General features: G+C 40.6%; 1 protein-coding gene across 5 annotated transcripts in view; it reads right to left on the bottom strand.

The window, feature by feature from the left end:
- Positions 1 to 10,699, bottom strand: part of KCNJ3 (potassium inwardly rectifying channel subfamily J member 3) — a 123,680-nt gene extending 112,981 nt beyond the window's left edge. For all 5 annotated transcript variants that reach the window (XM_006193588.3, XM_032479460.1, XM_032479457.1 and 2 more), the window contains exon 1: positions 8,664 to 10,699. In XM_006193588.3, the coding sequence (XP_006193650.2) occupies positions 8,664 to 9,365 (702 nt within the window). In that variant the 5' untranslated portion in view covers positions 9,366 to 10,699. The remainder of the gene's footprint in view (positions 1 to 8,663) is intronic.
- Between the last annotated feature and the right edge of the window lie 2,532 nt (positions 10,700 to 13,231).

Raw genomic sequence — 13,231 nt, 5'->3', positions numbered from 1 at the left:
CAGAGGCTACTTTGTAATCAGTGCTACTCAGGACTTTTATTAGCGCAGGAAAAAAAAATCCAGTGAAAATACTGAGACTATTTATCTTCTCTGCTTTGTGAGTAGTTGACTGATTTAAAAAAAAAAAAAAAAAGAAAACAATTACTGATCAGGAAAAAAAAAAAAAACTTGGAAAAACCTGATAGTACAATAAAAATAGCAGCTTTAACAACTAATGTTGGAGAAAATTAGGCATTTCTAAACCAGCAGAAGTCACATGTCTTTCTAAATATATTCTCAAACTGGTAATATATGGATGAGATCGTCATGCTTCCAACTACACAGTCAAACAAGTATTGATTAACATAACAAAATGAAAGCCAAACACAAAAAAAAATAAATAAAAACAAAACCCCTGTGTCATTGTTCTGCTACCTACTAAGAAACAGGTGCTATATAAACACAAGGTGGTATTCTGATGTTATTAATGAACAGAATTTGGGTCATTTTACTAACTATTCTAAGCTCTGCTTTTTCTGCATGAAGTAAAAATATTCACAAACGTAATTTCTTAAACTCAATTTCCCATTTATTTTAAAATAATTTCCCTGAAAGAAGATATATTTTTCTAGTTTTTATATACATACACCAAAACTAAAATCCATCTTCCTTATCTATGTATTTGTTATTTATACTAGTGCCTCATTTACAGAGTAAGGTATTAGCTTCCATATTTTCTGATCATTCAACAACCCATAAAAAGAAATGGCCTAGAAACAGGCTATCAGGAGAATGCCAACCTAGACTAAGAAATACTTTATTTTCAGCAAAGCAGTTAATTCACATGTAGGTAATTTAGACTTAAATATGCATGAATCTGTTCCATTCAGATTCCACGTTATATTCGGATTTTAAAATGTGTTCTATGTCCTCAAAATTATGCCTTTGTGCCCCCTCCGCCACCAATGCTTTATATCCTATCCAGGTCTTGGCAGAAACAAAGTTGACAACTGTACCTATTATGTGATACTACGGGGGACGTGCTACATTTCTTTGAAAGATGTTTTCCACCTTATATATTTTTCAGATAAGTGAAATTCCCCACATACGCATTGACAATTACTTTCCAGTGGATAAATTTAACCTTTCTTTAAATGACTCTAAGATATTACATACATCCAGAAATTCAGAACATTTTATCTTTCAGGTCTTCTTCCTTTTTGTTAGGCCAACAAATATTTCAACTATCAATATCCTTACCTCCCTGGTTTTTATTTGCTTCTCTGTCTCTGTAATAGACTGGGAAGCCTATTAATCATTGTGAACTAAACAGAAAGCTTTTCTATTTAGAGGAGTGAAGGGTGTGTGGCAGGTGCCTGGAGCACTGGAAATGTTTGAAGTCTGAGCTCCCAGCCTGAGCAAGGTTATCTTACCAATGCTCAGCCAAATACAATGTTCCAGAAATCGACATATGTCTACCAAACACATTTTCAGAAGCATACACGTTCTACTCTAGGCTTACAAGGAATTCTAATCCAGGCTCTTCTAATTCTGGTGCAATTCCACAGATTTTCTGGAACAAGGGGGGGAAAAAAAGCCTATGTTAGTTTTAAGCCTCTCAACTTGTATAAGTGGAATTAGAGAACTTTTGTCCAAGGAACTGTAATACACACATGAAAGTCCACAAAGGAAAAAGAGGAGTTATGTATGTGCCTTTATAAAATTAAACTGTGATCTGTACCTTGAGTATGTAATAAATCAGTAGCGCTGTTGGTTCATTCGTTTCTGATTCTCTTATTTAAATATCAATTACCATATTTTACCCAGAAGTTTTGATAATAGGCAGAGAAAATTTAGATTAAAACTAATTTAATCTTTATTTAGTATTATCCATCTTAAGAATTATGATAAAAGAAGAAGTCTTTCATTAGTAGGGCATTTTGCCCCAGATCTACATTATCTCCTTTAGCTCTGTAAACCTCCTAATTCCAAAGGGAACACAGAACCATGGCCATTTCCTAGATAAAAATATGTGACTAAACATGGTTGAATCAATAATAATTAAAAATAATTGCTAAAGATTAAGACTGGTGTGGTAAATTGTTGAAATTTCTGAGGTTGACTTTACTTGATGAAATAATCGTTTAGAATCTTGGAACTACTGAATGAGTAAGTGGGGAAAGGGTGGAAGGAAAACAGTTCATGGAAAATTGGTAATTCTTAAAAATTTACAACATAATTTGAAAACACTAGGACTTGAGAATGACTTCTAAACTACTTTTATTTTCAATTTCATAGAATAATTTTTGGAAAGAAAGAAAGAAAGATCTTTCCGCCATTTTAAAGCCTTTCTAATTGGTTCTAGGAGGTAAGAAAAAAGATCAAGGAAATCTAGGGTATAAATTTGCTCAAATTTATTGTTCAAAAAAATTATAAGTAGACCAGCATGGATTTTTGAAATGATTTTGTACAATTTAGGTTGTGGCAATGATTTCTCATTCTCTGTAATAAAAATATTGCTATTGAAATGCAGTATCTCTATTATATACATTTCAATTGTATGCCATATAGATATATGTCTAGAACTTAAAAGTTTGTGCCTCACTTCATAGTCACATGTATTAATTCCAAAGAAGCAGCTAATGTCAAATGATTTTCAACTCCCTTAGAGTCCAAAAAGGCCTGCAGGATAATTAATTACAATTCTGACTATAGGTGGAAAAGGATTCAGAAATCACAGATGCCTGAAAGAAATAATCATGGTTACGTTCTTTAGAGACAGATAGCTTTCTTATTACAGATAAAAGAATATTGAGTCTGTAACCAAAGACACACAACACACACACACACACACACACACACACACACAACTCTGGAATACACATTCAGAACTGCCCAGACATAAGCAGATCCACATCTGGCCATCCTCCTTCTGGGAGCTTTGTGACCAGTTACCCACATTCATTCAGCAGGGACACACTTCACAATATAATCCCTTTGCTGCCTTTCTCCCATCTCTCTAACCCATAACTGTGTTCTAATTATTACCGTTGTGCTCTTTCCTACCTTGGAGGGAAGCTAGAGGAATTTTTAAAAAATAATAATAATAATCACTAACATTTGGCTCCTGAGCTGTACTTCTATCGTATTCTAAGGCTTGATCCATGCCCCACCACCTTTCAGATGTCTCCACTGAAAAAGGCAACAAGGGACAGTGGTCCAGAGAGGAACAGAAAGAAAAGGAGGTGAAGATGGAAAGGGCAGCCCTACCAGCCTACCACCTCCCCACCATTTTATCTGTAATTTCACTTCTCCTCTTTAAATGTGCAAAGTGTATGTCTGTGTGTTCATTGAATATATGCTGAAGTCAGGAAGAAAATCACACACAATGAGGTCAGAGTACTATCTGGAATTTAAAATTAGGAAATGAGCCACAAGCGGGTAGCAGGATAAAGAACAATTCCTTGTGACTCAGAGCAGTTCTAGCAATGGTTTGGGGGCTTGGACCAAAATTAAGGTCAGGTAGAGGAGAATGTGGACCTAGAAGTTTATCTGGACTGTCTAGAATTAAACTGTATATTTCTTTTGACTCCTAGAGTTTGAAATTCCATCATTACTCAGGTGGAAAAAATATAACCAACATCAAGTCTACAATAAAGATATTTAAGGCTAAGCCAATTATCCCATTAAAATATGCTCATTTTTATGAAAAGAAAGTAATTTATAGAATGGAATGTATTTATCTTGGAATAAATTTTGTGAGGCTTTTATAGCATTCAAATGAAAGAATAGCTTTATAATTCCTTGAGGACTTTTGATGGAATTTATAATAACTGTGGACAGGATTTGGAACCCTACTTGCATGTTCTCCTCCTACTCACCACTCTTCAATCCATCTAATGCTTTTTCCTGCCTCCCTTTGTCATTTGTTCTTGCCTACTGCTGTTTATTTGTGGTCTTTATGTCCTAATTTCTGCTCACACTGTATTCACAAGCCACCCTGTACTTTTCAGGAACCATATTAAAAATAAAAAACAAAACAAACAAAACAACATATTACTACTATTAAAAAATAATAATAATTACAGTTTTTAAAAAGAATCCAAGTTCTAGACCTATTACAAAATTATGGTACTTGTGTCAGAGAAAGCAAAGCTGGACTAAATAGGAACTGTCCTTTTTTTTATAGACATAATAAAATGCACTTAAGACACTCATGGGCCATTATAAGATCTAACCCCAAGAGTTCTGGGGATTCAGTCTTAGACTCCTTGAATATTTTTACTAATCATTTGTATCATATTCAGAAGAAAGAGTTTTTAATAGATATTCATTTGTGAATTTATTTCTTTAAAAGGAGATAACTAATTATCTCAGGATTAAAACTAAAGTGCAAATTGGCCAAGAACAATTAAGAGAGAAGAGTCAATCACACAAAATAGGGTCATATAGCATCAAAACCATAACTGCATTTAAGTGCAATGTATGGAAAGAAGACTAATAAATACACACATAAAAAGTCAAGAATCAGGTGATCCAGGAATCATTGCAGTTGAAAGATTAACAAAATGTTAAGACATATGAAAAGGATGAGGAGCTTATTGGCTTTGCAGGTGACAATTTTGTTTTTTATTGCATCAGCACTGGATCACATTCATATGAGGAAACCAGATAGCAACCAATTTTGAATATCCATATAAAAAGGTGAGTATAAGAATAACGTATGTGAGACATTACAAGATGACTGCACCATTATCTTTCATTAAGTGAAAGTTAAGGGCTGCACAGCTGACCTCCTAGGAAAGAAAGATGATGACTATTTGCAATGAATAAAAATATGGAGTTATAAAATTATACTTCCCTGAGAAAAATGTATCCTTATCTCTTCATTTCAAAATAAGATCTAACAGTAGTTGATTTTATGTTCATTAGGTAAATGAAGTTTTACTGGGTGTCTATATAAATGTCTACATACACAAACACACATAGGTGTACATATAAATATGATGGTTTCTGGATGGTAAATGTGCAAATTCTTGAAGAACGTATCAAAAAGTTTAAATTTTTCCCTAATAAGGTGTAAGTCTAGGGCAGTCAACCACTGGTATTAGATTTGTAGGAAGGAGAGCGTGAGATTTCCAAATCTTTCAAACTCAACATTACATTACTAATGGTCCAACATTTCAACCAATAGTCTCTACTCCCCATTCCAGGCACTTTTATTAAAACTTTAAACTGCATGTTATATTAACTTACAATGACCATGTTAATCATTAGTCCCTACATTCTAGGTTAAAAAAAAAGACAACTAAAATAAATTAAAAATTCAAATAAAACATCAATATGGGGATGAAAAGAAAAGAGAAAGAACACTCATCTTAAAAGAGCTTTCTATAGCTATATTTATAATAATGTTATAAATTTTAAAGAATAACTTTTGATTATATTCTTAAATTTTTATTTATTCTGCTTTCTTTTTTTCTACATTAAAAAAAAAGACTGACCACACCAGCATAAACTTGAAAGATCTATATTTAAATATTGAAATAAATTTCAGTATTTCCAAGCTTGGAAGGCAAGAATAGAGTTGAAATAAAATTTGTTAATAACAATTAAAAATTAGGCAGAGAAGTTGAAAAAGAAAAACTTCCTTCAAAACTTAGAGAATTTCTTTTAAATGCATGGAAGATTTCATAGAAGCAAGGATTACATGTTCTTACTGTCTCTACAAGAAAAGAGAGTGCTTTATAGTCATCAAATAGAATTCTGATATTAATACTGATATGTAAGATTTTATTTAGCAAATAAGAAAACAGCAATAGAAAAATAGAAATGAAATTAATTTGATAATAGAAGACCATATATAGACTATAATTACTTTTATTAAATATTATGGGTTTGTTGCCTTAAAATTCTGTATATTTCTCTGTATTAAAGATACATAAATCTTATATTTAAAATGTCAAAGAGGTTGAGAGAAGAAACTGACTGTGTGTAATAATATTTAATAAGAAGAATGTATAACACTGATATCAAAATATTATTGCTTTAAGATTTAGATGTAGCTTGTTTTTTAAAATATAGTTGGCTGTCTTAGGTCACTTCATCTCAGTCCCTAAGAGAAAATTAGAGAAACTTATTGAAGGAGAATCTCCCCTCTAATTTCACTGAATGTTATCAGCTCCCTAATAAAACATGACTCCTTTTTAGTGAAGTCTAAGGAAATGACAAGAACTATGAGAATGCATGTTAGTCACCATGGCTACAGGAAAAATCAACTTCAAGCAAACTGCACTAACTGGCCACATGAAGAGCTGGTACAGATCAACCCTCTCCCTTCACAAAAAAAGCAGGACAGAATTTCACCATAATTTTATTTAAATATAAATTGATGTCACATGTCAACCATTTTTACTTTTAGCAATGACATCTTCCCAACAAATCAAAAGTAAAGAATTTTATAACAATATTATACTATACATATTGCTTTAATTAGATGTTTTTAATCACCTTGTGTTAATATAGCACCTTGCTCCATATTTGCCAACACTAGAAATCTTTTCTTTTTTTTAATCAGGACACTCTTTATGGTATCTGAGGTGCATGGCCTTGCACATAAAAATCATTATCAGTGGCCTGAACCAGTGTAGGGACTGGGTGCTTCAGATTCACTGTGCCTTTGTAATACACAAAAACAAACAAACAAACCAAAAAAACCCTGCTATGTAGATTAGTTCTAATTATTTCTGGCTTTGTTAAAATACAAGTTGATAAAGTCTAAAAACATCTAACACATGTTTCCTCAAGAAGATATTTTTTTAATAAATGTGTCTATATGTTTGAAAAACTAGAAAACAACAATAACTGACCTTGAAAGTCTGATTTTAAATTTCCAATATGATAAACTACTCTTCAGTAAGAATCTCAAAGTGACACAGAAGCAATGGATTCTATGACAGAGACTTTTGCACTATATTTACAGAGTGTTTTTGGTGGGCCTAACCTAAGGAGAGAGGCTGTATATCTTGTTCTATTCATAGAAACGGGCACACTCAACAAACACCCCTACAACAAACAAGTCTACAATATGTTTAGCCTGATCTAAACAACTCATTTAGTTCAAATAATGGTCCATAGTTTGATGTGCTAAGTTAAATTTTTTCTTAATCTGCATGCAGTTAATTGCAGATAATTATAAAGAGTATGACCTACTCAAATTATTTATTCAGAGTTATCTTAATTCACATATACATTAGAACCAGGTTGAAATGTTTCCACTAACCTATACACAATCAGTATATTTACTGTCTGTAGCAGGGTAAATATGCATATGGTGTGGAGTGACAGGACTACTGGGTTGTTTTAATTCTAACACTATACTGAGCCAGATGGTCAAGAATAATTAGGGTAAGACCTTAAATGAAAAATGGAAATGACACGAGAGCCAAACTTCTTAAAAGCACATTGGGTCACTCTGAACTACAACATAAAGTGAGCTGTGTAAAACAATACAGACTTGTCGAGTAGAACTGAAATCTCAAAGGCAAAATCTCAGCTTAAAAACCGATCAGACTTTCATTTTATTACTGCTAAGTTCTGAATCAGTTATGCTTCTCTATTCAAAACTTTAAGATTGTATTGAGGTCATCATTTTCAACTTACGAACATTTGAAAACTACCTAAGGCGAATCCCTCAAAAAGACGAATTATCAATGACACCCAGAGAGCTGGGCTTGTATCCCTCAGTCCCAGGCTCTAATTGGGTGCATGATGAGAGTGGGCTTCTCTTCTTGTTTGTAGTGGTGCCCTCTAACGACTAGACGGACCTCGCTTTAGTAATCACTCCGCGAGCGATTTGTTTTAGCGTTTACACTGCTGATGGTAGGAAGCAATCTTCTTTAATGGATGCTGAAAAGCTTCAAGTGAAATCTGTAATTGATAAAGGCTTCATAGACACAGGCAATTAAGAATAAAATTAATAAGAGGCTCTACAGGAAAAGCACTCCTGCTTTCACAGAATACTTCTCTAGGAAAATATTTAGTAAAAATAAAAATTGCAAAAAACCAGGTGTTGTTTCTTCCACTTTATAAACTTCTCTGGTCTGTGTGCTTGTTTAAAAGATGACCAAAGACAAAGTTAGTGTAAATGTTCCTGGGTCTAAAGGAATAATTCACCTGCTAATTTTATTGGGGGGGGGGGGACAACACAGTAAAGAAAAGCCCTAAGTGAAAACTGAGGCAAGTTCAGCACCCATTTCTTCAAACTAAAAGCTGTTCAGGTTCAATACTTCAAGTTAGGAGTCGTGTACTGGCAACAAATCAAAAGCTCTCTAAAGAGCAAAGCAGCAAGGGTGCGAAGAACAGGGCACTCGTGAACCTCAGGATTCCAGGAGCCAACATTACTCCGTAAGTGTCACTAGTCCAGAAAGTGACTCAAGCACACATCCGATGAATGTAAATAAGAATAAATAAAATAAAATAAAAGCACGAAAGTGAGTGGGGAAAGAACAGAACTGTCAACTGTACTCTGTCCATCCTCCAGCCCCCCACCCCACCTCCCAAAAAAGGAAGTTTACCTGCAGTGATAGGTAAGATTAGGAGCCTGAGGGTGGCTCTCAGGTGAGTTAATTCCCGAGTTTGGGGGTCGGCGGTCGCCAGGTGGGGAAGGGGCGGGTAGCACTTACTTTGAGCAGCTTACAGCGGATCTGCGCGGAGACCATGTGGCTGTTGCGTAGGTTGCCCACTCGGAACATGAGCGTGAGTTTCCCGTCCCTCATGGAGATCACCGCGTGCTCGCTAAACATAAGGGTCTCCGCGCGCTTCTTGGGCTGGGACATCTTGATGAACATGCAGCCGATGAGGAAGGCGTCCACGATGGAGCCGAGAATGGACTGGAAGAGGAAGAGGATGATGCCTTCGGGGCACTTGTCGGTGATGTAGCGATAGCCATAGCCGATGGTGGCCTCGGTCTCGATGAAGAAGAGGAAGGCGGAAGGGAAGTTATAGACATTGGCCACGCAGGGCGTATAGTTGCCGACGTGGGCTTTGTTCAGGTCGCCCCGAGTGTAGGCGATCACCCACCACATGGACGCCATGAAGAGCCAGGCCACAGTGTAGGTGAGGATGAAAATGAAGAGGTTCCAGCGCCACTTGAGGTCCACCAGGGTGGTGAAGAGGTCCGAGAGGTAGCGGCTCGTCTCGCTGCCCAGGTTGCCGTGCTGAACATTGCACCGGCCGTTCTTGTCCACGAACCGCTGCCGCTTCTTCTTGGGCACAAGCTGCTGCTGCGGGCCCTGGCCCGGCCCCTGGGGCTGCAAGCCCGAGCCGCTGGACGAGGTGGTCACTACCTGGTAATCGTCCCCAAATTTCCTTCGGAGTGCAGACATAATACGGAGGGGCAAGCCAGATTCAAACGCGAAGCGAAGGCGCAGGAGCCGAGCGCTGCAAACCAGCACCAATAAGGAGGTGGGGGCGGGAGAGAAAGGGGGGGACCAAAGAGAGCGCGCCTGGGGTGGGGGGCGCACTCGGCAGGTAGCTGCGGTCTCTGTCCGCTGCAGACGCCTCTCCTCCCCTGGGACGGAGGCTTTCTCTCCACGCTGAGTCTTAACGCACACACACAAAAAAAGTGTTTTCCCTCACTCAAAGCGGAAGGGCTGCAAGGACCAGGAGCCCAAACGCAAATTTGCCTCCAAGCTTTTGGAGGCTTCTCTTTTCTCCCCCCACCACCGGCATCCCGGAGGCCACCTCTTGCCTTCCCACAGCCCTCCCGACTATCCTGCAGCACTCCCAAACTGACTGTTTTAAAATTAATGAGTTGACAAGCGAGTGCCACCCCACCTGTCAACTCGCCAGGCTGCCGGAGCCGCGCTACCTGCTCAGACCAGACCCTCCCCCCCTCCCCGCCGCTCCCCGACCGCCCGCCCCCCGGGACGGCTCCCGGCTCTCCCCGGCGCTCCCGCCTCCTATCTTTTGGCCAAAATCCCGCCCAAAGGCATGTCTGCCGGGCACTGGTTCAACAGCCCCTACCCTCGCCCTCCGAGCTCAAGAGTCCCCGCTCGGGGCTCCAGAGACGCGTCCGCCTGCCGTCCGCGGGCCGCCGAGTTTGCGCGGGCGCCACCGGGGCCCTCGGGCGGACCCTCGCTGGCCCCAAGGCCGCCCCCGCGCTCGGCTGAGACGCCGCGGGGCGCTAAGGCCGAGCACTCACCCGAGGGGAGAGGGCAGGAGGCGGCGCAGCGGGCGGCAGCGGCAGCCTGGCCTTGCACTCAGCCCGCAAGGCTGTTTTGCTCGCCCCCACTTTTCCTGGTGTACCACGGTGGGCGCCAAGGCCGGTCCCCCAAGCTCCGCACCTTCCCGAGGGCACCACGCTGCCCCCACCAGAAGGCTCCTGGCGCGCCCGCCGGGCACTGACCGACTTGGGAGCGGGACTTGAGGGTTCCTTGGCGCCGCGCTCTCCCAGCAGGCGACCACGGTGCTGCTGTGGGGGGGTTGAGCCTCGGGCTGCGGCTCAGACTCTCAGGTTAAATACCAGCGCCGCTCCAGCTTTTCCTCAGCTTCACGGCGCCTTCCTTTCCCTCCTCGGCCCCCCACTCCCTGTCCGCGTCTCTGTGGCCCGGGTTGGAAGAAGCGAGGCGCGAGCAGGGGGCGGCGGGAGAGCGGTGTCTGTGCTGGTGCGTGTGATCAGCTGCAGAGCCGCGCTAGCCCCGCCTGTCCCTGCCTTCCCCCGCTGTTTCACCAGCCTGAATTGCACCTCCGCGCCTCAGTTGAGCCTGCAGTGTCTGGCGGCTCAGGAAAAAGCGAGCCCCTCCAATGAAAAGCGACTCAAAATCTCCTCCCAAAAGCCAGCCAACTCTCCTTCCTCGTCCCCCTGCATTGGGCAGAAAGCCCCCGGCAAGCAGCAAATGCTGCTTTTGAGAGAAAAGAAGTACAATATGCCCCTGTAACTACCGTTCTCACTGAAACGGGTGCCTGGATTTGAGGGTGCATCATAAGCAGACCCCAGCTGGCTTCAAGACAAGCGTGTTCAGAACTCAAGAGTTGCAAGTAGCAGAGGGGGCACAAGATGGGAACAGAAAGGAGAGGAGACACTCATAGGAAAGCTTACCCACCGTCCGCCCTGAAAATGACTCTGTTGGAAAAGCTCAGAATGTCCGGAGTTAATGGGTGGCTGCCATTGAGGGATGAGGCTGGATTGTAATGGCCCGGGCCTGGCAGTTAACTTAATGGAGGGGCAAAGTGCAGAAACAGCTAATACAGTGCCATGCGTAAACATCAGCTTTTCCACCACATTTCAGGTTTTAAAATGCCATAGTCTCTTATGGCATATACCATTCAGTCCAGATCCATAAAATTGATTTTGTTACAAAATCATCAAATCGTGGGATTACAAATGCAAAGGGCTGCAGTAAGACCCTTTTGCAAAGGAAAATCAGTACATAATCATTCTACCAATTCTCTGCTCCCTTCTAACGCTCTATCCCTAAACCCTGGTGCAAGTAAGCCCTGCACCTTGTCAGCCAGAAATAGAGGACTCTTTGTCATTGGTTAAAACGTCTATCCCTGGTTTTAGACTCTTCTGTTTGGCTCTCTGAGAAGAGGTCAGGGACTGCGATTCTTTAGGGTTACATAAGAAGGAAAGTGGCACTGTGGGAAGTGGAAACTGCTCTGGGCTGGAGGGCGAGACCTGATTAGAGTTCTGGTCCTGCCATTTACAAACTGAGGGGGCCCTGAGCAAGTTGCTGAAGATCTTTAACCCCCAACTTTCTCCTCTGAAAAATTGAGAGTTTTCACATTTTCACATTTTCCCAAAGTTGAAAAAGAGAACGTGTGTGCTTTTATTAACTACTTTTACTGTGAAGCATGTTAAGTACTGGGTTGTAAAGGCCACGAGATGAGGAATGGGCTGTTGGAGATGGCCCCAGGCTGTGAACTGACACCTATTTTCCTCTCACTTCTGTCTACTCCCCCACGAAGTCATGATGCCCTTGCCAGGCTGGCTTCTTTCAATTCCAGAAACTCACCGAGGAATAATCCCCAACCTTGCACCTTTGCTTATCTGTTTTCTTTTTCTGGAATGTTCCTGCACTGGTACTCCATGTTGCTGGTTTCTTCAACCATTCAGTTCTCAGCCTGAAGGCATCCTCCTCAAGGAGCCCCTCTGCTCAGCCTCGCAGTTTCTCCCCATCACGTCAGTTTAATTCATCTTTATAACACTTCCTCTTCTAGCTGCCGTTTTCTTCATTTGTCTGCTGTTTCTCTCCCCCTCCGTCAGAGTCCTGCAGTGTAAGCCCTGCAAGAGCAAGGACCTTGTCGCTCTTGTTCACTGCGATGTCCCCAACACATAGAACACTACCTGTCACATACTAGGTCCGTAATCAATATTTTTTGGCTCAATAACATGTACCAATCTACATACATCACTAGAAACTCCACATGCATTGAGTAGTGCAGAAATGAAAGTCATCACTAAATCAGGTCACTTAAATAATTTAATATAAGAGCATGTAAATTAAAACAAAGTAATTCTTCCTGTGCTTGTTATCTTTAGAACTGATATTCCATCAGCTGCCAAATCCTTTTTATTGTTCTACTGTAATAACTCTCATAAAATTTCTCTCTCTCTCGGAAAAAATGCTACCAATTTCCTTCATAGCCCCATTTCACTTTAGGTCCAAAGTCAAATGATGTTCTTGCTTTCAGTCTTTTTCTCCTTCAAACTGTCCTAGGTAGTATGACGGGATCTGTCTCCTTAGAATCATATACATTTATCAGCGGCATGGAAACCAAAGAGTTCTCTGATTATTTCATTTGATTATGTTATTTCCAAGCTTTTAAACATTTCCACTTTTTAAAAAACACTTTTCTATGAAAAACCTTTGCCATTTTCCAACAGCCAAATTTATAAACAAATAATTTTATACCTAGAGACATGGTCTAGTCTAGAGGCTAGAAAAGGGAAATCACTTGCTCAATGTCACAGAGTTAATAAGTGGAAACTTTGAGATTTGAACCCAGACCAGTGTATCTCTAGCACCTGGGTGCCCTGCCATCCCTTACCAGGTGTCTGGAAAGGAGTCCAGGATTCCTAATCCGCCACCAGGGTCTCCCTCCACAACATCAGGCTTCTTAGATAGGCTGAGATCGAAGGTCTCAACTAACTTAGCTTTCCTAAATTATCTCCTACCTTCCCTTTAATATGGGCTCTGCTCCAGCCAACTTTGATTGTTAGCAGTTCCCCAAATGAGTCCTATATGCC

The sequence above is a fragment of the Camelus ferus genome, chromosome 5, assembly GCF_009834535.1.
Source record: "Camelus ferus isolate YT-003-E chromosome 5, BCGSAC_Cfer_1.0, whole genome shotgun sequence".
Lineage (NCBI taxonomy): Eukaryota > Metazoa > Chordata > Mammalia > Artiodactyla > Camelidae > Camelus > Camelus ferus.
The sequence above is the reverse complement of the archived record's forward strand: the minus strand, read 5'-3'. Positions and strand labels throughout refer to the sequence as shown.